Source organism: Leptopilina boulardi, unplaced genomic scaffold (assembly GCF_019393585.1).
Source record: "Leptopilina boulardi isolate dan_hultmark-lab unplaced genomic scaffold, ZJU_Lbou_2.1 LbouV2_310, whole genome shotgun sequence".
NCBI lineage: Eukaryota > Metazoa > Arthropoda > Insecta > Hymenoptera > Figitidae > Leptopilina > Leptopilina boulardi.
In genome coordinates this window covers 3629867-3656500 of record NW_026137875.1, presented here as the reverse complement: position 1 = coordinate 3656500, position 26634 = coordinate 3629867, and the positions used below count along the sequence as shown (strand labels likewise).

At 24.7% G+C, this 26634-nt stretch overlaps 1 protein-coding gene across 5 annotated transcripts in view; it reads left to right on the top strand.

Annotated features, from left to right (window-relative positions):
* Window positions 1-23366, top strand: part of LOC127283685 (complexin) — a 583758-nt gene extending 560392 nt beyond the window's left edge. For all 5 annotated transcript variants that reach the window (XM_051308705.1, XM_051308704.1, XM_051308708.1 and 2 more), the window contains 2 exons: window positions 15674-15803; window positions 17156-23366. In XM_051308705.1, the coding sequence (XP_051164662.1) occupies window positions 15674-15803; window positions 17156-17229 (204 nt within the window). In that variant the 3' untranslated portion in view covers window positions 17230-23366. The remainder of the gene's footprint in view (window positions 1-15673; window positions 15804-17155) is intronic.
* Window positions 23367-26634: the final 3268 nt, after the last annotated feature.

Here is a 26634-nt window from a genome sequence, read left to right as displayed (position 1 = left end):
TATTTTCTTTTTTTTACATAGAGCATCGAAAAACTTTCTCCTATTTTGAAGAAAAGAAAAAATTGCATCGCAAAAGATTTTAATTGAAAACTTTAACAATTTAATTAAATAAATTGGTAATAATTAATTTTTATAGGATTTTCAATTATTAAATTTTTTTTTTTTAAAACCTATTTTTCATATATATATATACAAATTCACGAGATATATTTTTAATATTAGGATGTTTTCAAGATTTTAAAATTGCAATTTTATTCTCATCTTACTTGGTTTACAAACATTTTTCATTTGACTTGAAATTCCTTTCATATATATAAATATTATACTCTTTTTTTCATGTATATAGAAAAAAAAATCGTTTATCACGAATGAAATACACACCTGCTGATATTAAAAATTTCCAAATTTAACGAATTTCCCTTTGAGCTTTCGTCGCATATATAAAAATATATAGTCTCAAAGGCAAAGGAAGCCATTTGGAAAATTCACGCTTCATGACTGTCATTGTTAAACAGATGGAAACTTTCGCAGTATACATATATAGATATAGTTTGTAAATTAAGAAGAGTCTAAAATTATACTTTTTAAACCTAGGCAATCTACAAAAATCAATAAAACTTATTAAAATCTTCAAATAATTTTCTCATAATTTGTCAATAGACAAGTGGTAGAGGAAAATAATTTTTTCCAAATTATTATCATCCCCCCCCCCTGTATAGAAACTGAAATATGTCCCTTTTCAGAAAAAATGACTAGCGCCCTACACGGTTATTATGATGTTTCCCGACCAAAACCCAACTTAGGGAAAAACTTATCAGAGCCTTGTTAATTTTCCCTTATAAATTGCCCTATTTTGTGAGATTATTTTTATAATTTTTTATTTTTAAGTATTTTTTATTTAAGATTATTATTACTATTATTGTTGTTATTATTATTATTATTACATGTGCAGTATATAAAACACTTGAGAATAATTTTGAAAAATCTCACACGCATGGGGAATCGAACCCACGAAGCTTGGGACGCTAGCCGTGTTCTCTCACCACACAGCCACAGATCTTTTACCTAACACTTCTTTTTAAACATTACAACTGAAATACATTTTGTTAGCGATAACAAAATAACTACATTATCTTTACATTTTTACATCTAATAATAATAATAATAATAATATATAATCCCTTTAAATAATTTATTTAAAAAATTATAAAATAAATTTTTTCAAATTGTTAATAAATTAATTAAATAATTACAAATAAGTTAATAATAATTGTCAAATAACTTCTTTTTTACAAAAAATAATTTTTAAAAATTAGTTTATTTACATTTTATTAAACTAAAAAAACTAATGAGGCTATGACTATAAATAAAAATGATTAAAATACGTTGAAGTTTAAATTATATCCTACTTATAATTAATATATACTGAAAAAAAATTTATTTGATTCAAATAATCGGTTACTTGACAATTTTATCAAATAAAAATTTAATTCTATTAAATAATTATTATTTGAATAATTATTATAATTTGTTTCAAATACAGAAAATATTGGTGCAAATACTATTTATTATAAATTAGATAAAAATTATTTTGTTCAAGCAGATACTAACCAATTATTTGAATAAAATAAATTTTTTTTTAGTGTATAATTTAAAATTTTTAATTTTTATAATATATTTTCAAAAAAAAAAAGTTATATAAATACTGTTATATCGATATTATTTATTTTTTGATGATGGTCTTGAGATATAAACGTGAAGAAAACAACATTATCGTTTTCTTACAGACATCATAATACTGAATGGGTCCATGTTTTACTATATCCATTATCGAATCTTTTTTTTTTCCCTCGCACTTCCTGAAAGAACTTGACATTTTTCTTCCCTCGATAAAAATAAACGAAAATCTTTCACCTCATATTCATTACTATTCACCTCAATTAATAATAAACTATATATAAGAATAATATAATAATAATAATAATAATAATAATAATATTTTTTTCTGGAGGTATACATTTCTGATGATAAAGGTCCTTAAATATATAATTTACAATTAAATACATTTAAATTATATTATAACACCGTCAAACACGATTTTTCACACATGAAAAAATCAATGATTTTCAGAAACTAGGACCAAAAAAAAGATACCCGTGTCTGGCCGTTTTGCTAGATTAGGTCATTTTTCGCTTTTAGGGGTAAAAACAACCCTTAATTGAAAGGTTATAGGAAATCTTGTACAAATAAATAATTTTTTATGAAACCTGGTATATCGGGATTTTCCGGGTCGCTGATTACGAATCTGATGTCAGATTTTGATAATTCAAAATGGCGGATCCAATATGGCGGTCGAAATTTATAAATATTAATTATTTTTTATAAAACTTGGTGTCTAGGGGTTTTTGATGTCGCTGATAATAACATAATAATAATAATAATAATAATAATAATATAATAACATTTATAAATTTCGACCACCATATTGGATCCGCCATTTTGAATTTTGAAAACCCGACATCAAATTCGTAATCAGCAACCCCAAAAACCTTTAAGTAACAAGTTTCAAGTGAATTTGAGCCATTTTGAATTTTGAAAATCTGACATCATATTCGTAATCAGCAACCCCAAAAACCCCTAGACACCAAGTTTTATAAAAAATAATTAATATTTATAAATTTCGACCGCCATATTGGATCCGCCATTTTGAATTATCAAAATCTGACATCATATTCGTTATCAGCGACCCAAAAACCTTCAAGTAACAAGTTTCAAGTGAATTCGACGAACTTTTATAAATTTCGACCGCCATATTGAATACGCCATTTTGAATTTTGAAAATCTGACATCATATTCGTAATCAGCGACCCCAAAAACCCCTAAGTAACAACTTTCAAATGAATTGGTGAATTTTTGTAAATTTCGACCGCCCTATTGGATCCGCCATTTTGAATTTTGAAAATCTGACATTAGATTCGTAATCAATTAAGGGTTGTTTTTACCCCTAAAAGAAAAAAATGATCTGATCTAGCAAAACGGCCAGACACGGGTATCTTTTTTTTGGTCCTAATTTCTGAAAATCATTGATTTTTTCGTGTGTGAAAAAAAAAGTTGAATATTGTCATAATATGTTTAAATATTCAAAAACACTATAAATTTTTTGTTAAATTAATAATTCTTTTTAATAAATAAAACAAAGTGTCTTTTAATATCAGTTGAGCGAACATTAAATGTGTGCTCGAGAGTAGGAAATTTCAATTTAATACTTTTGTAAAATGGGATAATGAGTTTCGTATTGTTAAAATATACTAAGAGCATTGTTAATGAGCACAAAAGCTTTGAATTTTCGATTTACTAAAAGCTGAAATTTCATGATGTGAAATGAACAATTTTTTAAAAAGGATATATAGTCTTTAATCAATGTTTAAAATATTTTGCAAGAAACCTTCAAATCCTGTATGTAAAAATAATATAATAATAATTATTATTATCATTATTATTCTTTTTACTTTCTCCTTTTTTGTTAGCTCATTTATATTGTATAAATAAATAAATAGTAATAATAATAATAAATTAATTAAATAATAAAAATTTTTAAAAAGGAGTAAAACTTATTCTAAAAAAGTTTTAAAAAATTCTCCAATAATGAAAAAGGCGAAAATATATTGTATAAATGTTTTATTGTATTTTATTCATTAAATTTCGAATTGAGGAAGAAGAAATTTGAAAAAATACAATTTTTCTACATTTCTGTATATATATATATATATATGTAAATTAGATTATTTTTATATTCTTTGTTTGAAATTTGAATTTGGTGAAACAAAAATAAATATTGTCAGGTGTCGGAAAAGTTTGAAAAGGTATCGAAAAGAATATAAAAAAAAGTGACGTAGTGTCACGTGTACTGTCATGTAACCCTTTGGATATTCAAAAGCAATATCCATTTTTAGTTCAACTAAAACTTTTTTTTCAACTTTTTGTTTGATTCAAAGTTAGTATATTGTTGATATGGAGTTAAATATATTGAATTTAAATGAAAAATAATTGATCTAGTACATTGTTTTATTTTATATTCCAAACTTTGGATAAAAATACAGTAAATTTAATACACACAGAATAAACGAAAAATAATTTTTTAGGTTAAGAATCATCTCAAAATACTTCGTGGTCAAAATCTTTGTTTAACAAGAAATATGAAATAATCAGTAAAACATCCGAATTGTGACACTATGCAGGGAATGGTATCTTTTTTAGTTACACGGTGGGGAAAACTAAAATAAAGAGAAAAGCAGGGTGAGGCAGGTGTCAAAAATATAAAGATATGTCATATTTCGGACTTTCTACTGTATTTCCAGTGGAAATTTACATACGTCCATTCTAATTCTATAATTTTAATTATAATTTCCATTTAAAGAAATAATATTTTTGAATAGAAATTGTAGATATTTTCCATATATTAAAATAAAACTTACAAACTGTGATAAATTAAAGAAAATCATTAGTATAATTTCAATATATTTATGATGTTGAAAAGTATCAAAAAAAAGTTTAAAGTTATAAATAATATATTTATTAACGTTTCGATATATAACAACTATAGAAAAAAGAAAAGAAATTCGTCGTTGAAACAATTACAATTAGTATAAGAGCTATAATTTTTATTATTACATAATATTTATAATATATTATTGATTATTAATTTTTTACTATTTTTATTATTATTATTATTATTATTATTATCATTACTATTGCTAATTAATAACTTTATTTAGAATTGTAAAACAGTAGATCGCTTTTGATTTTTTTTTTCTAATTATAATAATAATTAATGCAGCAAAGGTGAGTAAAATGTGTACATTCAAGAAAAGAGCGTCAGTGACAGAGGAATTAAAGAAAAGAAATAAATGAAGAAAAAAAAAGAAGAAAGAAGAGGGAAGATTGAACTTAACTGGGGTCAAATTGACTCTAGTAGGGAGTCCCTGCATTCAATATGGCGACTTCCTAATAGAGTCAGGCTGACTCCTTTTAAGACGCTCACCGAGCATCGCGTGAATACAATCAAGAGTTTATATCTATAGAATATAAATTTAATAATATTTCTTAAGCTACAAAGGGCACTGAAATTCAATAATAAAATATCCTATATGTACACAGACTTAATTAATCATTTCGCTTTCTATCTTTAGAAAATTAAAAAAAAAAAAATTTCATTTATTTCCACTTTGTTTATTTATTATACTCGTCAAAGTTTTGCGTCTTTTATCAATGAAATGTCTAATTAATTCTGTTAAATTGTCCTTTTTTGTTATAAACATATTTTAATGTCAAAGCATTGTTTTCATTGCAGTATTCAAATTTATGTTAATATTTATAACATTTATAATAATTAGGTATTATAATTTGTGGCGCACTCCGAAGAAAGGTACAGCTAAGAAGCAAACGAATTGTAGGTTATGTTTACGACAATTTTACCTTGATTAAAAGTTCCTTTTTAATTATTTATGAAATCGAAATAAATTTTAATTGAATATTTTGGATTTAAACAAAACATAACATATAATTATTTGCTTCTCAGATACCTTCAGTACAGACTGTCTTAAAAATGTTACTTAATGTACAAAGTAAGATTTTCTCTCTGTCTTAAAATAAAACATTCTTTTTACTGCGTAAGCTAAATTTTTTGAATTTCAGCAGAAGATTTTCTTACTCTCTAAATATCAATTATTAAAAATGTTTACTAATTTAAATTAGTGACTCACTTTTTGCTTTAGAATTAGTTAAATTTTACTAATTGTTAGTTAAAGTTACTAATAATTAGTAAAATTTTACTAATTGAGAAGCAAAAAGTGATGAGTCACTAATTTAAATTAGTAAACTTCTTTACTAATTCAGATTTAGAGAGTAATTTGGAATTATAATCTATTTTTAGTTTTACATTTAAAATAATTTAGAAAAAGAGTTTCAGATTTTTTAAAATTATCTTAATCTTAATTATCTATGTATATTTGTATCTTAAAATTAGAAGATCGGTTCTAATGTTAACAAAAGTTTCTCGCAATATAAGTTTATGTATACTAAATACTAAAACCTTAGGGAAAAAATAATTACCAAATCAAATAGTAATCTTTTACTAAAAATTAGTGATAAATTCTATAGTCATTTTTCACTAAAACATTAGGAAAAAAATTATTACTAAATCAAATAGTAATATTTAACTAAAAATTAGTGAAAATTTCTACTAATTTGAATTGGTGAATGAATTTTTCACCAATTCAAATTTAAAGAGTATTATCAAAATTTCTTATATATTTTCTTTCAATAAACTTTAAAAATTATGCGATTTCATTGGAAATAGGAGAAAAATAAATTTTAAAGAATTTGCATTATTATGAAATGATCTTTTACTCCTTTTTGAAAGCACAAAGATTTGCGGTGCATGAAGAAATTCACAAAATGAACTCTTTTAGTACACATAAAACTTATATATATATATCGAAAGTTGCATATTTGAGACAAAAGTTTTACGAACGATTTTCCTATATTTCTTATTTGAAAACTCTTTTAAATTCAACGTATGAAACTTTCGATATGTCACCAAATCTAACTAAGCTGCGACTTCACATCATATATATAGATATATATATATATATATAATGCTCCTCCGAATCCGCAATGCAGTGAAAAGCAGTTGGGTCAGCATAAGTAAAGATCCACGCGCAAAGTCGCTTATTGCATTCAAATGCAGGTAGTTCACTAAATTTAATGAATCACATTAAACTCATTAAATAAATTACATTGATGTTAAACAGACCAAAAATTTTAATTACATCTGTGACATATTAGTAAAATATATGAGTTCAGTGTATATAAATATATAACTGCAAGTAGGCTAAGAAAATACATATACTGATTAAATTCTGTCTACACCAGAAAACATATATATTCTCATTAAAAAGTGTTTCCGGCCAAAAAGCTTAATGCGTATGAAATGCGAACTTCTCGAGCACAAATGTAATTATCCTTATAGTACTACATATATATATATATATATATATATATATATATATATATTCTTTATTGAAACGTCGCTATAGCTATATCAATGCCATGTAGATAATTGCAAAAGAAATTTAAAATTACTAAGAGCACTTTCAAAAAGAGGATTATCAGATTTGAAACTTTTTTTTTTTTAAAAGAACTCAAAGTTTTATTTTGCTATTATATTTTTACGAGAGTTTTTTGTTGAATTTCTTTTTAAAGAGGTTCAATAATCTCAAATTTCAAAATTGCACTTAAAAAAAAGGAATTCTTAATTTAAATATAGAGGGATTTGTTTTGAACGATTTTGTTTAATTTACAGTTTGTAAGTTTTATTACGAAGCTGAAGTACGCAACGTTTATGATAAACGATTTTTAAAGAAATAATTTTTTAAAATGAAAAATTTGATAATTTTTTGCCTAAAAAATATTATTTTATTATTTGTTGATTAATGAAAACTACAAGAAATATTTTTTAGGCAAAAAATTATCGAATTTTTCATTTTAAAAAAACCATTTCTTTTTAAAAATCGTTTATCATAAACGTTGCGTACTTCAGCAACGTGTTTTATTTTAATATATATATATGGAAAATATCCATTACTTTCGTTTAAAAATATTATTTGTTGAAAATTATATGTTTGATTAAACTTAAAGGTTAGTTTAGAATGGGCGCATGTAAATTTCCACTGAAAATCCAGTAGAATGTCCGAAATATGTCATATTTTTATATTTTTGACACCTGCCTCACACTGCTTTTTTCTATTCTAGTTCCCCAACCGTGTATCTAAAAAAGCTACCATTCCCTGCAAAGTGTCACAATTAAGATGTTCCACTGATTATTTTATATTTATTGTCAACAAAGATTTTGACATGATTCTTAAGGCCAGGTCCAAGTGAGGCAGCGCCATCTACATTGATACTAAAATTTTGGAAAATTTTCAACAGCCTTTTCTTGATAACAAGAAGGTAAAATGCTTTTTCCTTTATGGATAATTGATTATTGGCAAGTTATACAACAGCTAAAACTTTTTTTGAGTTAAAATAATAAAAAAAATTTCATGTCAATAAATTAAATATGAGCACTTTTTTCACAAAAACTGTAACAGTACTTTCTCAGAAATTACAATCAAAAATGCAATTTCCATTTGGAAAATTAATAAACGCTAAAAAATATACGACCTAAGATTTACCAATCACGAAAATAACAAAAAAAAATTTTATTAAATATTTAACATATTGATACTGCTTTACTGATTGTGACAGCCCTTTGGTAGATTATGTATTTCAGGTGGTTAGCAACAGCGCCAATCTCCTCCTTTCGGCAAAACTGCGAAACGTCTGGTGACATATATAACCTGCCAAACGGCTGTTATAATGAGTAAAATATGTTATGTTAAAATACTTTTTTTTGTTATTTTCGTGATTGGTAAATCTTAGGTCGTGTATTTTTTAGCGTTTATTAATTTTCCAAATGGAAATTGCATTTTTGATTGTAATTTCTGAGAAAGTATTGTTACAGTTTTTGTGAAAAAAGTGCTCATATTTAATTTATTGACATGAAATTTTTTTCATCATTTTAACCCAAAAAAAGTTTTAGCTGGTGTATTTCTTGCTGATAATCAATTATCCATAAAGAAAAAAGCATTTTACCTTCTTGTTTTCAAGAAAAGGCTGTTGAAAATTTTCCAAAATTTTAGTTTCAATGTAGATGGCGCTGCCTCACTTGGACCTGGCCTTAACTAGATCAATTATATTTAAGTGCATATAAAAAATATACTAACTTTGAATCAAACAAAATTTATGTTTAATTGATATATATCTAAAATGTATTATTGACGAGAGTTTTTGATTGTATCTTTTTACAATCACTAAAAAAATTTTATTTAAAATATATATGTCACTTTACTATTTCATATATTGTACTGAAAATTAAACCTTTTGATACTATATATACACGGATTAAATTTATCTTTTAGCATACACGTATTTAACTATAGTGTAATTTGATATACAGTAATTAACGGTATTCTCAGTTCAAACAAGTATCTGATTTGACACCGTATAAGCTATATATAACCTCATTTTCAGGTACATTTAACTATAACCCTTAATGAAACTGTAACTGTACATTATCTTTACAAGTCGAAAATTTTTAATATTTAATTTCTCCTTTATTCTCATTTATATTTATATAAAAATCAGGAAATTGAAAAATTACATATTCCTCAAAACAATAAATTATAATTTACTGAAAATTTATTTATGTATACATAAAAAATTTCTTGTCATTACTATTGAAAATGATTTTATAGTTGGATAATATATATATGCAAATATTATACTCTAAATAATAGACGAAATTTCAGCGCAGTTTTAAGTGTCCATATTTTTAGAGAATGTGATAAAGTGGGTAGGGCTAAATGTGTATAGCTATACGAAAATAACCTTAAGTGCATTAAGGTCAAGTAGTTTCTTTAAAAAGAGAAAAGACTTAAGGGTGATAGGAACAGATAAAATACAAAGGTGAAGGTAAAGGCTAGCTATGAAATTAAGATCGCTATTTATAGTATTAAATTGAATTTTAATGTCGACAAAACGAATATTTTTTGTATTTCACAATTTTTTATTTATTTAATAATAAAAATACTAATGTATATAGGATATTTTATATAAAGGGAACAACTTCGATCTGGGGTTGTTTTTCAATATTAGGTACTTTAATTACTATTTTATTAAAAATCCATTATCTATTTTCTTTTTTTTTTTTGTTTTTGTATAATACTTTGAAGTATTTTGTAAAATTTAAAAGTGATATTGAAAAACAAAACAAGATCGAGATTGTCCGCTTTACATAGAATTACCCATATATTAAGTAATAATGAAATTAAAAAAATGATAAATATTTCAATTTACATAAAATGAGAATCTAATAAAATATAAATGGTAACAAGTAAAAAATGTCGATAATAAAATAATATTGAATTTAATTATTATCTAATAATATAGTAAAGACATATAGTGTGGATGCGTAAATATATAGTAAATTAAAGCAAACAATATGAGATTATTTTGACTAATGGTTGTTACGAGAAGGTAACAATCTCCCTAAGATAGGATTTCCAGACAATTGACAAGATAATGGCAAAGTTTATTAAAGTCACCATTAAATTTGTCCATGAGCCATGAAGGGTTTAAGGACATTGGACTATATATAATAAATGCTCAGCTGCAGTATACAATTTAACTATCGGTCATTACAATATTGATGCCCTATGGAAACACTCGTAAACCTAATTTTCAATTCATACATTAATATATTAATTTTAAAAACAGAAAAAAATTTATTTAATAATTAAAATTTTACAATAACATATTTACAATAATTCATTCATTTAAAATAAAAGAATAATTTAATAATAATAAAAAAATTTTCAATTCTTTTTATACCTTCACCGAGTGATAAATTCAAAAATTTATAAATAATAATAATAATAATAATAATAAATAATTAATAATAATTCTAAAATTGAAAAAAATGTAAATAATAATTTTTTTGACAATTAAATATAAATTAAATAAGTGATATCTACATTTAACCTACACTGAGAGAAGTTTAACGCAACATCTGCATTTTTTGAGGGACAGATATTGTACCACAATTATGTGCAGACGCAGTACTAAAATCGAACAGCAGCAGCGCCAATTGAGTACTGATTCTGACCTAACTTGTGGGACAAACGATTTAGTACAGTATCTGTCCACCAAAAAGCGCAGCTGCGATACAATTTAGAACCGATGTTGCTCGAAAGGTTAGGTACACTATCTGAACGTGTGTTTAGTACGAAATCTGTGTTTAACTTCTCTCAGTGTATGTATCTAGTTATTTTAATGTTCTATATTTATAGAGTAATTAATATATAATTGTAAAAGATATATAACATAATTATACTGAAAATGTTAATCAAATTTCACTGCTATTAAGTTCATATATGAAAGTTATTAATATTAGTGTCTTTCACGAACCTTGTTTATTGGAATCTAACAAATAATTCATCAACAATGTTACAGTTTTTAATTAAAAAAAAAAAAAATACTCGTAACATTTCAGTTTGAAATTTTAACAATTTTTCAATTTATTATGTACTCGAAAGATATCTTGTTATTGAGACTTTTTTTTTGTTTTGTTCAAACAAAACAACTTTTCCAGGATATTGATCAAATAACCGAATATGTAATTGATATTCAGTCGGTGAATACAAATCCTAATCGTATTATTCCATGCCATTTAATAAATCACGTTTCCAAATCGATCAGTGCGAAACTGATTCATAACACACATCAATCGAAACAAATTTCCATCAATAATCTGTTATAACTATTTTACACATTGAAAAAAATTTATTTCATTCAAATAATCGATTACTTGACTTATTATCAAATAAATATTTATTTGAATCAAATAATTATTATTTGAGTCAATTATAAATATGGTATTCGTTTCAAATGTAGAAATTATTGGTTCTTCAATATATATTTAATTAAAATAAAAATTATTTGGTTTAAGTAAATATTTATTAAAATAATACCAAATAATTTTTTATTTGTATTAAATATATTGTATTTCAGCCTATAATTTCTGTATTTGAAACAAATATCACTTAATTGACTCAAATAATACTATTGTGTTTTGTGACTATCTGTCTGCTACATACCCATCCCTGTATGTAACCCTGATACCTAAAGAATTTTAAGTTTTTTAATTTCTGATGTTTGACAACATGACAGCTTTGGCCACTAATCTCTCTCTATATATATAGGTTGGTTTTCATTGTCCCCACTCGCCATTTGTCATAATTCTCGTCAACTACCGCACCCTGCTCTAGTGAAAATTTAGTAACTTTGTAGTAACTTTTAATTTTAACAATAATGTTACTAAATTTTTACTAGAGCAGGGTGCGGTAGTTGACGAGAATTATGACAAATGGAGAGTAGGAATTTTAGCGAGTGGGGACAATGGAAACCAACCGTTATATAACGTGTATTATTGTTCCACATATATATTTTGCATAACTTACTTAATTGCAATAAATATACACTTGCAAAGCATTTATTTGTTGTAAATATTTTAGTTTTAAAAAAAATTATTCAACAATTATTATTATTTTTAGACAAATTTTACAAATATAATAGATTATTATTTTTCTCTTTGAAACTTTCTCTATACATGCCTTTTTGCATTTTGTTAACAATATTATTAAATATTTAATAAAATAATTGTAATAAATTATGAAACATAAATCGAAAATTAAATTGAATGGACAAAGAATAGAAGCAACAGAGACGGCCAAAGGCCGTCGGAGGCGCTAGTGATATTAAGGCCAAGTCCAAGTGAGGCAGCGCCATCTACATTGATACTAAAATTTTGGAAAATTTTCAACAGCCTTTTCTTGAAAACAAGATGGTAAAATGCTTTTTCCTTTATGGATAATATTGATTATTGGCAAGATATACACCAGCTAAAACTTTTTTTGAGTTAAAATAATAAAAAAAATTTCATGTCAATAAATTAAATATGAGCACTTTTTTCACAAAAACTGTAACAGTACTTTCTCAGAAATTACAATCAAAAATGCAATTTCCATTTGGAAAATTAATAAACGTTAAAAAATACACGACCTAAGATTAACAATCACGAAAATAACAAAAAAAAGTATTTTAACATAACATATTTTACTCATTATGACAGCCGTTTGGCAGGTTATATATGTCACCAGACGTTTCGCAGTTTAGCCGAAAGGAGGAGATTGGCGCTGTTGCTAACCACCTGAAATACATAATCTACCAAAGGGCTGTCACAATCAGTAAAGCAGTATCAATATGTTAAATATTTAATAAAATTTTTTTTTTGTTATTTTCGTGATTGGTAAATCTTAGGTCGTGTATTTTTTAGCGTTTATTAATTTTCCAAATGGAAATTGCATTTTTGATTGTAATTTCTGAGAAAGAACTGTTACAGTTTTTGTGAAAAAAGTGCTCATATTTAATTTATTGACATGAAATTTTTTTCATCATTTTAACCCAAAAAAAGTTTTAGCTGGTGTATTTCTTGCTGATAATCAATTATCCATAAAGAAAAAAGCATTTTACCTTCTTGTTTTCAAGAATAGTCTGTTGAAAATTTTCCAAAATTTTAGTTTCAATGTAGATGGCGCTGCCTCACTTGGACCTGGCCTTAAAAACCATAGTTATTATATATATATTAAATTCAAAAAATAATTCGTTACATAAAATATATTTCATCCCTTGATTTACAGATAAAACTTAAAATAACATTCTTCTATATAGTGTCACTTGAGAACCTAATCTATAAAAAATTTATGCTCAAATCTGTATGTTTCACTCTCTAAATCTGAATTAGTCACTTTTGACTAATTCAATAGTACCGATTCGTTTATTAAAGAATTAGTAACAGTAATGATTAATTTTTAGTCAAAAATGACTAATTCATTATAGTTAATCTAATTTTTAGGTTATGTTACATGACTAAAAAATTAATAGATTTATATCGACTAAATATTTTAGTAATTTTTTTTTTACAAATAATTAGATAAATTTGACTATTCAATTAGTTGTTTTCTACTAAAAATTAGTTATTTTTTACTAATTGAAATAGAGCTGATTCGTTCACGGTTTGACTGTTAATTAGTAGTTTTCTACACTAATTCAAATTTAGAGAGCATATGACGGAATTTAAAGTTTTTAATATAAAAACGTCATGTATTTATATTATTAATATTTTAATGAGAAATAATCTCAAATCTTAATTTTGAAAATCTGCTTAAATCTTACGTTATCATTTTCAGAAATAGTTTATGCATAATATCAGAATAAAATTTATCTAATTTAAAGATTAATTTTTTCCGTGTGCAATTTAAATATATAATAAATTTTATTCAAAATTATTTACTACAATCAAATAATAATAATAATAATAATAAATATGTAAAATAATAATAATAAATTAATCCAATATGTGCTTCAAATATTTTCTTACAAGTGCACCGAAGCATTTTTGGGAATTGTAAAGTATGTATAATATACACACCTTACAAAATACACTTATATATATATAGAAAACTTTGAAATAAAATACATTCATGACTGAGTTTGCATAAATATCGGATTACCCTCTTTTCGTTACGTTGCAGAAGCTTCTCTTGCTGTTCACAGATGTGCATACAAAATGCTTTCAGTGCCAGATTATCCGTCGATTACACTTGCGTATTCACTTTTCTCTTTCTTTCAATTTTTTTTTTCTTTCCCAAATATTTATTAAAATTCGCAATTTATTCGTATATTCTCTTTTGATAATTCTTATAGATAAAATGATTTTTAAAAAACTTTCGTATTAATTAATAAATTATTATATATTAAAAAAAAAAAAAATTTCTATCGAATATATAGCAAAATGTATTTGTTAATAAAACAAAAAATAATATTACAACAAGATTTGAAAAAAAAACTTTACACATTTACTAATTTTTATCGTTAAAACAAAAAACTTTTTTCATTCGAAAAATGAGAAACAGAAAAAAAATTGGAAAAAGAAAAGTAATTCAGAAAATAACAATTTCTCATGAAAAACTATAAACGTAAAAAAGTATAATAAAAAAATTATAACTTTTGTGAGTGTGTGTATGTGTACTTCATGAAGAATTAATTTTCCTTTTTTTTTTTTTTTTTGTCTTTTTTAATCTTCTGAGAACGTTAAAGTCTTTAGACTGATCATAAAAAGAATATGTGTCTCTTTCACGCTTTGCACCGTAATTTTTTTTACGTTCCAACGCATTTGCATTCTTCTGAATATTACAACATTGTTAGGTAAACTAGTCACGGGTATTGGTTTGGTGCTAGCTGGGCAGAATGTAAAATCCAATTTAATTCACGTTGAGTATGGTCTATATATACTGTATGCAGACAAAATGACCTTAATATCAATTATAATCTTTTGAAAAAGTGAAAAAAAAATTCGGTTTTCTCTGTCATTCGTGGTGTTTTTGATTAAAAAAAAAAATAAATAATTAAAAATAATTTCTACTAATAAATTTACTAATATACTAATAAATTTTGTTTCTTTACTAAATAAATTTAATAAAAAAAATAAATAAATTTTTTTTTTTTAAATAAAATATTTAAAACAAATGAGAAACAAATATTTTATTGCGAGGACAATAAAATTGCACGATTTGGGAGTTATTTTATTTTTACAATATTTCCGAACGAAAAAATATATATATATATATATATATATGACTGATATGCAATAAACTCACAAAACTGCAACAATAAAATATAAAATGTCAAAAATTATTTATAACAATATCTTTCATTTTAAAAAATGTTTATCGACCTTTAATGTATTTATACATAAAATTTGAAACTGACTTTTGAATTAATTTTTTTTAATAAAAAATTGCCACTTTCGTATTTTATTTATTATTATTCATTAATATTTTTTCAAATACCATATCTTTAAAAAATATGTAATTTTTGAAATTTAATAATGTGAAATTAAATTTAAGCAATGAATTTAATATTTAACTGAATTTTTAATTTTACTATGTTACAGTATAACATAAAAAAGAAAGAAGAGGTCCAAGAAATTCAACAGGAAGAACCTAACCCGCTAATGCGCAAGAAGAAGACGCCAGAGGAATTGGCGGCTGAAGCGGAAGCGGAAGACGAAGATGAATTTACGAGTAAGTTCTGTTTTTCTTTTCCTTTTCCGTGGTTATGGCGTTTACTGTATATATACATACATACACAATTTATAGCAATAGATCAAAAAAAAAAAAAAAAAAAAAAAAAAAAATGAAAGAAACTGTTATTTAATTATTAAAAGAAATATTGTTAATAATTTTGTTTTGTTATTGTTATATTTTTGTTTCAAAAAATACAATTATTTTGAAATTAAAATAATAATTCGAATTAAAATTCAAAAAACGATTTTTTAACTCAGAAATATTAAAAAATTATTAATTTTCAAAAACAAATTACGTGCTGAATTGTGCTACTCGAACAGAAAAAGAAATAATCATAAAATTAAAAAAAAAAAATAAAAATTTGCAAAATAATTTAATTTTAAAATTGCTTTTTTTATACACAGAAATATTCAAAAATTATTACTTGTCAAAAATAAATGTGCTGAATTTTAGTAGTCTAGCACAAGAAAAATCAATTATAATATTTACGAAAAATTAAAACAATTTTAAATTCAAAAACAGGTTTTTTTTACTCAATAATATTTGAAAATTATTATTTTTCAAAAATAAATTTTGTTCTGAATTATAACAATTACGAAACATTCAAAATTTTTTTTATTAAATAATTCAATTTTAAAATTGAAAAAAAAAATTGTTATTCAGAAAATATACAAAAATTATTATTTTTAAAAAATAACTTTTGTGCTTAAATTATACTAGTCTAGTGCAAAACGAAAACAATTAAAATAATCACGAAAAATTAACATTTTTTCAAAATATGTAATTCAATTTTTAAATTCAAAAATAGGTTTTTTTTTGCACAGAAATATTCAAAAATTATTATATTTTCCAAAAACAAATTTTGTGCTAAATTATTCTTGATTTGCACAACTAATTTATTTTATTTGTAAATAAATAAATAAATTCAGCACAAAATTTGTTTTTTAAAAAGAAAAGTTTTTGAATATTTCTATGTAAAAAAAACTTATTTAAAAATTTTTTAATTTAATTTCAAAAAATTTTTTATTTTTCATAAATGTTATAATTGTTTCTTTTTGTGTGATGGACTCGAAGAATTCAGAAATTGCAGCACAAATTAGTACAAAAATTATTTTTTTGAAAAAAGAAAATCGTTGCTAACTTCTTACACGTAAGAAACATTAAATTAAAGAAGTAAAATCAAGAAGTTCTAAAAAAAATTATTTTTCGACTATTTTTTTTTCTTTTTTTTCTGATAGATTTAAAATACTTGAAATATCTCAATTGGAATTTCAAATTTTTCCCTTTTTTTGTTTGTTTTTTTCCCCCCCCTATAAAACAAGAAATTAATGATATTTTTTAAATTTCAGAATTTAAAAATACGATAGAGACGCAAGTGAATGAGATCAAGACACAAATCGAAAGTAAATGCAGCCTCCAATGAGTTCATCCAACGATGCGGTCGATTACGATGGCGTCGTCAGTCATCAAGATCGCGTCCGTCTCACTGTCCCGCCGACAAGCAAATGAAGGAAACAAAAAAAATCTCTCTTATAAATATTTAGAATCGATGAACGTAACTTGTAAAAGTAAAAGAAAAAAAGCGCAAAACACCTGCGGCTTTGCATCATCATCATCATCATCATCATCATTTTTCGCTTGGAATGTACACGCGGAAATAAAAAGACCACTAGCAGTTTAGAAAAGAGAGAAAAAAAAAAAAAAAAACTACAATAGAAATCTCAAAAGCATCAGTGTTCTTTGAGATCCTCGTTGAAGTGATTAAACCTCTAAGGTTCCACACGAGCTCGAAATGAAGAGAAAAGAAAAAAAAATAGAAATAAAAGAAGAAAAAAATATCAAGAACAAGAAAATAACTCGTGATTATCAAGAACTTAAAAGTTTCCCTTTAACGAGAATCCCTCCCCTCAACGACAAGTTACCTTTCTAATCAATCCATCGAAAAAATATTTCGTTCATCGATCTCTCAGCATCAAGGTATGTAAAACAAAAAAAAAAAACAGAGAAAGCAAAAAAAAAATCTTGAAAGAGAAAAACAACCCGTGCCTTCGAACCGGATGTCTCCTGCAAATTGAAAAATTCTCAAAAATCTTGATGCGAGGGAAAAGGGGATAAAAAAATAACTTTTGAAGAGAGGGACAGAATTTCTATATGCACGGGGAAGGGGGATAGGGTTTGAAAAAAAAATCAAGGCGTCACGAGAGTGGCAATTGGGAAGAAAAAGAAAAAAAAAAAAGATTGTCGAGGGAAACAAAGGATATTTCCTCGAAACAAAGACTTTGCTACTGTATGCTTATAAATTGCCGCAGGGAAATAACGAGGAAATGGCACAGAGGAGCGTCGTCGAGTCGATGGGGCAAAAAAGTACCGAGAAAAAAAAAAAGACGAGAGAAACAAGTTATAAATTCGTATAGAACAGGAATTCATTCGGGGGGACGGAGATCACAACAAAAAAAATATATATATACAAATTAAACGAGGCTTATTAAAAAGAAAAAAAAACGAATAAAAAAACAAAAAAGAGAAAAAAAACATTCATTTGCGCCACGCTTTATCATCCCCTACTCCATTACGAAAAAAAAGTAAATCCAAAAAAAAATTTTCAAATATTTATTCAATTTCACGGATATATGACGACAATAAAGAAAACAAAAAAAAAAAAAGAGTCTGCTTTCGCGTGGCGCAAATGAATCATAAGAAAATATATATCTCTCTAGCTTGCCCTTAATGAGAGAGATTGAGTAGCTTTCGGCCTTGAAAAGCGATTAGGAATTTTTTCTCCTAAAAATTGAGTGAACTATATATAAATAAAATATAGTGAGAGAGTGAAAAAAAAATGCCCTAAGCGCTCGTGACTGTTCAATCAGTCTCTGGTATAGAGAAACTATCGTCAAATTGACGAACAAGTGTTGGAAAGTGGAGGAAAAAAAAAAAAAAAAAAGTATCTACCATGTAAGTTTTTAGTGAAATTACGAATAGCTGAACTTACGTTAGCAAAAGTTATGTAGTTGCTAGACACACACGTGCGACGGCTGTTTCAATAATTAATTACAAAAAAAAAAAATAAATAAAAAAAAAAAGGAAAAAAAAATTATTACTCTAGCGCAGGGTTAACGTATTTGTATTTAGGAGAGGTTTTCGTAAACGCCTGGAATCTCGAGAGCTCTAGTCGATGGAGATGAAGGACAAAAAAGAAAAAAATGACAAACTCTTTAAATAAGGACGCGGTAGGTTTCTGCTCTCCATCGGTTCGATTTGCAACAAAAAAAAAAAAAAAAAAAAAAAAAAAAAATGTGAAAAAAAACCACGTGCTCGATCTTGTCGACGCACGGAGAATATTAAATAAAAATTAAAAAAAAAAAAAAGTTTGAAAAAAAACGCGAACGAATCAAGGAAAACGATGAAAATTTCCTTGAATCACAGTGATATCGTATATAAGGCCGTAGATACTAGTTAAAAAGAAAAAAAAAAAAAAAAAAAATCAATTGTTGACGATTTATTATTGAAAATTTCTGGTGTGAAATGCAGCACCGTTAGTTTGTTGTGTTTTGTGCGCAAACACCATTTTAAACCCGTGGATCATGTAGAATTTTTAAAAAAAATTCATTTCGAATTTTCGGGGTTTTTTATAAATATAGTGATATACTTAATGTGTACATATTTGTCGTTAAAAATATTCTGATTACAATTTCCGGATTTTGTTTTCCTATCGGTCAAAAATTCAAAACTGAAGAACAAAAAAATTATCCACCCCTTAAAAAAAAAAAAAAATGAGAAAAATATTTTGCTTCTGATATATTTTAAAATTTATAAAATATTTATGAAATTACTTTTTTATAAAACTTTTTTTTTATTTAATTCATTTTTTTTCGTTAATTTCAAACAAATTTGTGGTGAATTTAATTAAAATATTTTGTTGACTTTTTTGTTTAATTTTAGTAAAATTTAAAAATTTTCGAAAATTTTACTTGAGACAAAAACAAATTCTGCTAGTCTATTCAAAATATTGTTGGGCTAAAAAAAAAAAATTTTGTAAAAATATTAACAAAATGTTTTGTATTGTCAAAAAGAAAAAGTTTTGTAGCAAAATATTTTTTTTCATGAAAATTGCAAAAAAAAATTTTAGTAAAATTTATCAATTAATTAAATTGAATAAAATCTAATCATTTAATTCACTGATTGAATTAATTTCAATCATTCACACTTTGGTTATTTAATTATTCACTAATATTTAATAATTTGATAAAAAAAAAATTGTTTTACTCTTTTTTAATTTAAAAAAAAAAATTTATCAAAATAAAGAAAAATCTTTCTTTATTATTTTAATAATTTTTAAAAGAGAAAAAAAATTTCTTTCTAATAAAATATTATTTATAAATAATGTTTTAAAATAAGAAATTTTTTTCATAACTCTATTAAAAAATTAAAAATAATTTTTTTTTCTGAAAAATCCATTTTTTCTTAGAGAAAGGTAAACAAATCCGGAAGTTGAATAAATTATTCTCTTTTTCGCCGTGCGACGACGACGTCAAGGCCGTTACGTGGTACACGCACCGAAGTGTTTGTTGAAATTTTTCATAGTTTAACAGTTTTCCGATGCGTGAACTATGTCGGACGATGGTCCAGAGCACCAACTTTCCGACAGGTGATGCATGCCTTATATAATATCTACAATATTAAAAAAAAAAAAAAAACCGTTTGAATATACCACACGTCGTATTCGAAGGAAAAAAAAAACAATCACCAGAATCGAAACCTTGTAAATTCATTCAAAATTTACCAATTAATAATTTTGTTGCAGCAATAATAATTTTTTTTTTTTAAACATTAGGTGAAAAATAAAAAAAAGTGTTATAATTAAATTATTTATTATAATTTTTTTTTACAAAAATTATTTTTCTCGAAAAAAATTAATTCAGAGAATGATTATTATTGTTGTAACACAAGAGAATGAGAATTAGGAATGGTAAATTTTAGACGAAAAAGAATCACCATCGGTGAAGGTGGGGGAAAAAAAAATCGAATTACAAGGAAAAGCGATTTTTGAAAGTTGCAAAAAAAAAAAAACCAGAAATAAAAGCGACATTATTAATTTGTGTGCGAATAGAAGGAAAAAAATCATAATAAATGAGAGGGAGAATGTGAGTGTATGAACGAAATTTTTTCAAATGACTCAAATGTAAAATCCCGTTTTTGTATAGTCGAAGGAGAAAGTGTATTTTTTTTTTCCAAAAATATTTATTTCGCAGACATTTTTCAAAAGCACTGACTGCGACCCTCTCGATTATAATCTAATTGCTTCTCTCTAAAATAATTTTCCTAATCTGCGCAAAAAAAAAAAAATTCTTTTTCTCGGACCATTCATCCAAATTCCGTGACGCGACCTATTTTTCCCGCACAGAATAGAACTTTTGTCAACTGCATTTCAATAATAATGAAAAAAAAAAAAATAATAAAGAAAACCTTTCTCTCAAATCTTCAATTCAGTTCAACCACAATTCCCGTTTCAAATTTGAGATGAAAAATATTCTTCAAATTTTATCGTATTTCAATCATTTGCAGTTGACAAAATTTGTCTTAAAAAAAAACAAAATTTTTTTCAATTGTCCATGTTTACAGACAAATGCATGGCAAAGTATTTCTAATATTTTTCGTTGAAAAAAAATTTATTTCTATGTGTGTGTATGTGTGTGGATATATTGGAAATTACAATTTATAAACGAACTTTGAGTACAAGAAATTTTATAACAAAACTTGAAATTAAATTTTAGGACAAATTTTTCTCTTCAGTGTTTCAAAAAAAAAAAAAAAAAAGCTTTCAATGTGGTTGTATGCAGTGTTGTATTTTCAAAAACAACAAAAGAAAAAAAAATCCATTACACAATTTTGTTTTTGTTGTATACTTGGAAAAAGTTTCTTTAAACACTTTATCCATCACTAACACTCAAACTTAACAAAGCACGGATAAATCGCTACTCTTGTTTTATCTCACTCTTTCTCTCTCAAAAACTAAAGAAATAGTTTGTTATCTTGGAACTTTTGAATTACGAATCGATATCTTAACTTTTTTTCTCAAAAAAAAAAAAAATAAAATAAAAAAAAGTTTCGAAAATTCGTCCTGCCCGTTCTTTCTTTTAGTTGTTTGTTCATGAAAAACAAACACAAAGTTTTTACGCAGATCGCTACTTCCGTCTCTTTACCACGTCAACTTCTCTGAAGTTTTAAAGCCTCATTCAACCAACTTTTTGGACTAAAAGATTCAGTTTTCAAGTTCTTGGAAAATATTACTTCCTTCCGTCATTATCACGACTTGTCTTTGTTTTTAATGTCCAATTGTCACCGAGGCACAATTGTAACCATGATAAATGCAAACTTCATTTATTTACGAAAAAAGAAAAAATTTGAGAAATAATTAATTAATTCTAAAATTAATAGAATTTTTTTTCACATGAAATCAAATTTTTTTCTTCTCTTTTTTTTTGTAAATTTACAAAAAATTTCAAACGTTTTATAATCGAAATTGTTCTCTAATTTCGAGGGAGAGAATTTTTTTTTTCTCTTCACATATAATTAAAAATTTCCAATTCTCTTCGATTTTATCTGTTGACGACTTTTCGAAAACTGTTTTTCTATTTTTTTTTCTTTTTTTTGTTTCGAATTGTTTTTCACTAAAACGAATTCTCACTTTAGAAAACTTTTCAACAAGAATAGCGAATTTTCTGTTGCACTTAAAACTTTAACATCAAAAAGCTTGAAAAGTCAAAGGAACATAATAATAAAATCAAGAGAGAATGTTTCCGAAATTAAGCAAATAAAATGGTGAAAGAATAAAAAAAAGTGAAAGTTGGAATAAACTAAAACTATACATGAACAGAAATTTCCCAGATTCCACAAAAACTAATCAGACACTCGAAACAAATTAAAAACAATTTTAACTTTCGCCAAATGAAAATGTTTCAAACAAATTAAATTTCAATGGAAAATAAAAAAAAGAGAGGAAAAAAAATTGAAATTAACGCAAAAATTAAAAAAACGAATTTACAATTTTAAACAAAAATTTTTTCAATATTACAAATTTTCCAAAAAATGAAAATTTTTTTTTTTTTAAATTTAAAAACAATTTGAAAAAATTAAAGTAAATTAAAAAATATATCTGAAAAAAAATTTTCTATAATATAAAAAATTGATGGAAATTTAAAAATAAAAAAACATGAATTTTTCGTTTTATAAATCGTGATACTCTGGGAAAATTGCTGTACATAAAGGGAATCACTTTCCAATCAACAGATTCTCCTCTAAACTGTAACACACAAGGTGTTTTAATCAATCTGCTAGCCTCTCTCGTGTCTCGGTGTTGCATGCCTGTCAATGTGCTTGTCAATGTCAATGTTCTCAATCGCTCATCTCTTCGTTGAGCAGCTTCTCTCAATGCAATAAAATTTTCGGGTCAGAAGATCTCGAAAGTTATCCGATTGATACGAAAAAAAAAAATAAAAAAAACAAAAAAACAACCCGTCAGCCGCTCGCCAAAAGTAATAAACAAACCTCAAAAAAAAAAAATGTTCCTCGGACGCCTAACAAAAAAAAAAAAAAAAGCGAACAAAATCGCATGCGATGTCCATTATTGGACACATCTTCTCGTCATATCAATAGTCTCGTAAAAAAAAAAAAAGAATATAGAAAACTTTAACAAAATCACTATGTACCAATCAGCACGAAAGTAACGAAAGAAGAGAATCAAAAAATATATATTTTATTATATGGATAAAGAAAGAAGTTTATCCGTGACAAAGAGCCGCTTTCTTCATCTCTTTTTCTTGTCTATTTGAAGATGATTATTATTATTTATTTATTTTTTTTTTAAATCAATTTTACTCAATTGTGAGAATATTTATTTCATTGTTTCAATAACATAATGTTATTTGATTCAAAATAATAAATATAGAAATAAAAAATAAATTTGAAAATGAAAAAAATTGGAAAATTTGATAAAGACAAATTCAAAAAAAGAAAATACAAAATTAAAATATGAAAAACTATTTAAATTACCAAAAAAAATTAATTTAAAAAAATAGAAAATATAGAAAAAATAATTATAAAAAAATAGAAAAATAATTATTTAAAAAAAAAAAATATTGAAAAATGAAAATTGATTATCAGCAAATAGAGGGAAAAAAATTTCTTTACCCTGAACAGCAAAAAGTTTCACTAAAATAGCGAATATTTTTGTTATTCTAAAAAAAAACAAATTGCTGTTCCAGATAAAAAAATTTTTTTTTCCATGTAATAATAAAATTTTGCCATTTATTAGAATTCTATGATTAAATGGAAAAAAAAACTTAATTATTTGTAAATAAAATATAGAAAAATTGAAATTATAATTCTAAAATTAAATTAAAATAAATCGAAAAAAAAATTAAAATGATAATTAAAAGAGATTTAAAATTAAAATATCTGTATTTTTCATTAAAGAAGAAATTGGCTCTTTGACAAGATAATTATGATAATTGCGCGGATAACTTACGAGAGACCGGATTCGCCGGATTGCGCTCTTTCTCTCTATATGATCAATTTTCTATATATGGTAAGATCTTTTAGATGAAAACGCTTTAAACGTACCTTTTTTTTTGAGAAGTTTGTGAAAACTTCTTAAAAATCCTCTCTTTCTCTCTCTCTCTCTAAATTTTTCCCTATTTCCAATTCAATAAATTTTTCTCAAAAAAAAAAAATTTCCTCTAAATCTCTATTCCCCCTCTCTCTCTCACTCTTTCCATATGCATTCCCGTCCATATATTATATTCTCAAAAAAAAAAACTCCCATCACCATTATTAATGACCAGTATCCGCGTTTAAATTTAATTATCCAAACACGATAAACTTGAAGTCAATTACTCAAATTATATAATCCGAGGCTGTACATTTTATTAGAAAAAAAAAGAAAGAAGAACTCTATGTAAAGGACCGCCCCTAATATTGCAATATATATTTATCGAATAACTATATTATGGATTTCAATATTATCAAAATATTGTTAATAATGTACGTATGTAACAAATTATAAAAAAAAAAAAAAGAAATTATTTCGACAGTTCAACTTTGAATCTGACTATATATTATATATTTAAATAAACTGGTTGAATTATTAAAAAAAAAATAAAATAAACCAATAACGCCGAATGTGAAAAATAATGTCAGATTTGAAGAGTGAAAAATTTTCACTTGGAAAATGTTAATGATTTTACGGAATGTATTTTTTTTTTTGTATTTTATCTTCATATTTTCAAAATGTTCAACGTTTTATTCTTAATCCTTATAAATTATTATTATCTCGATTATAATAATTATAATACTAATAGTAAATATTAATAATAATAATAATAATAATAATAATAATAACAACAAATATAAAAATAATAATAGTAAATATTATCACTTTTGTTGTTAATATTATTGTTATTTTTGTCATTATTTTTATTATTTTTAATATTATTTTATAAAAACATCTATTTCCAAATAGCTTTTTTGAAAAAAAACCCCCCTTCTCTCCTTCTCTTTGCTCCCACACCATCGATGTTTCTACGTGCATGTGACTATCTTTAGCCCACTGTTGCAAATTACACTGATTGTCAATATATTGTTAGAGGGACAAATTTAGATAAAATGCAAGACGATAGAATGCTATTTTCAAAAAAAATAAAATAATAATAATAATAAAAAAGAAATGACAAAAAAAAGCAGAGAGACCCAGAGAAGCTTCGAGTAAAATTAATATTGAAGACAATATATAATCTTCGTTTTGTAATAGTAAAACGAACAATCAAAAACTCATTAAAAAAAAAAAAAAAAAATTGCCCTTTTTTCGGCGACGAAACTCGAGTTTTTCAGAAAGCTTAGGTGTTTTTTTTTTTTTTGTAATCAATAAAATTGTCATAAAAATCCTTCATTATTTTCTTAAAATTCTATTGAACACGCAATTGTATATTCACAATGTATATTATCTTTAGTATTTTTTATTTTTTTTTTTTTAATATTTAAATTTTTTTGTTTTTACTTTTTATTGTTTATATATTATTTTGTTTTATTTATTATTATTGAATCTTTATTAAAATTATTTATTTAAATTTATTTTTTGATTTTTGAAATTTCCTCTCTCAATTTTTTCATTTATATAAAATCTCTCTTCAATATATTGAAGCTCAATTTTTTAATTGTATGAAAATTTCTCAAAACCACGTCCAGTTGAGGCAAAAAAAAAATAATAATATTGTTTACTGTCAATATATATATATTCTTAAACAATAATTGATTTGTATATATATTTTTTTCTTTTTTTTTTATTTCGTCGAGAAATCAGAGTCATGAAATAATCGCTGCTGACAAATACTATATTATATATAAAATATTGTTTTAGTGCAAATAGAATTGAAAATTATATTATTAGAAAAAAAAACAGGTTCGTTGCGATACAATTTATCTAAATTTACGTCCGCAAGGTGTTTTTCTCTTCGTTCTTTGAAAAAAGAAACAAACAAACAAAAAAAAAAAAACAAAAAAAACAGAAGCAAGCTCGTAGAAAAATTACAATAAATAAAAAACTATTAGGCGTGATTCTCGTTTAATATTTTACTTCTAAATGTTGTAAATAAATGTGCAATGCGTTTACAGGCGCTTGAAAAAAAATACTCTTTAGCATTGTAAAAAAAAAGAAAAAAAAAAAACAACACCTGAGAAGTGTAATAAATTCTCAGTGTTGTTGCTACTGTTGTTGTTACTGCTGATTAATGTCGTATGTCGTTGTTGTTTCTTGATATTCAGTATCTTTTATTTT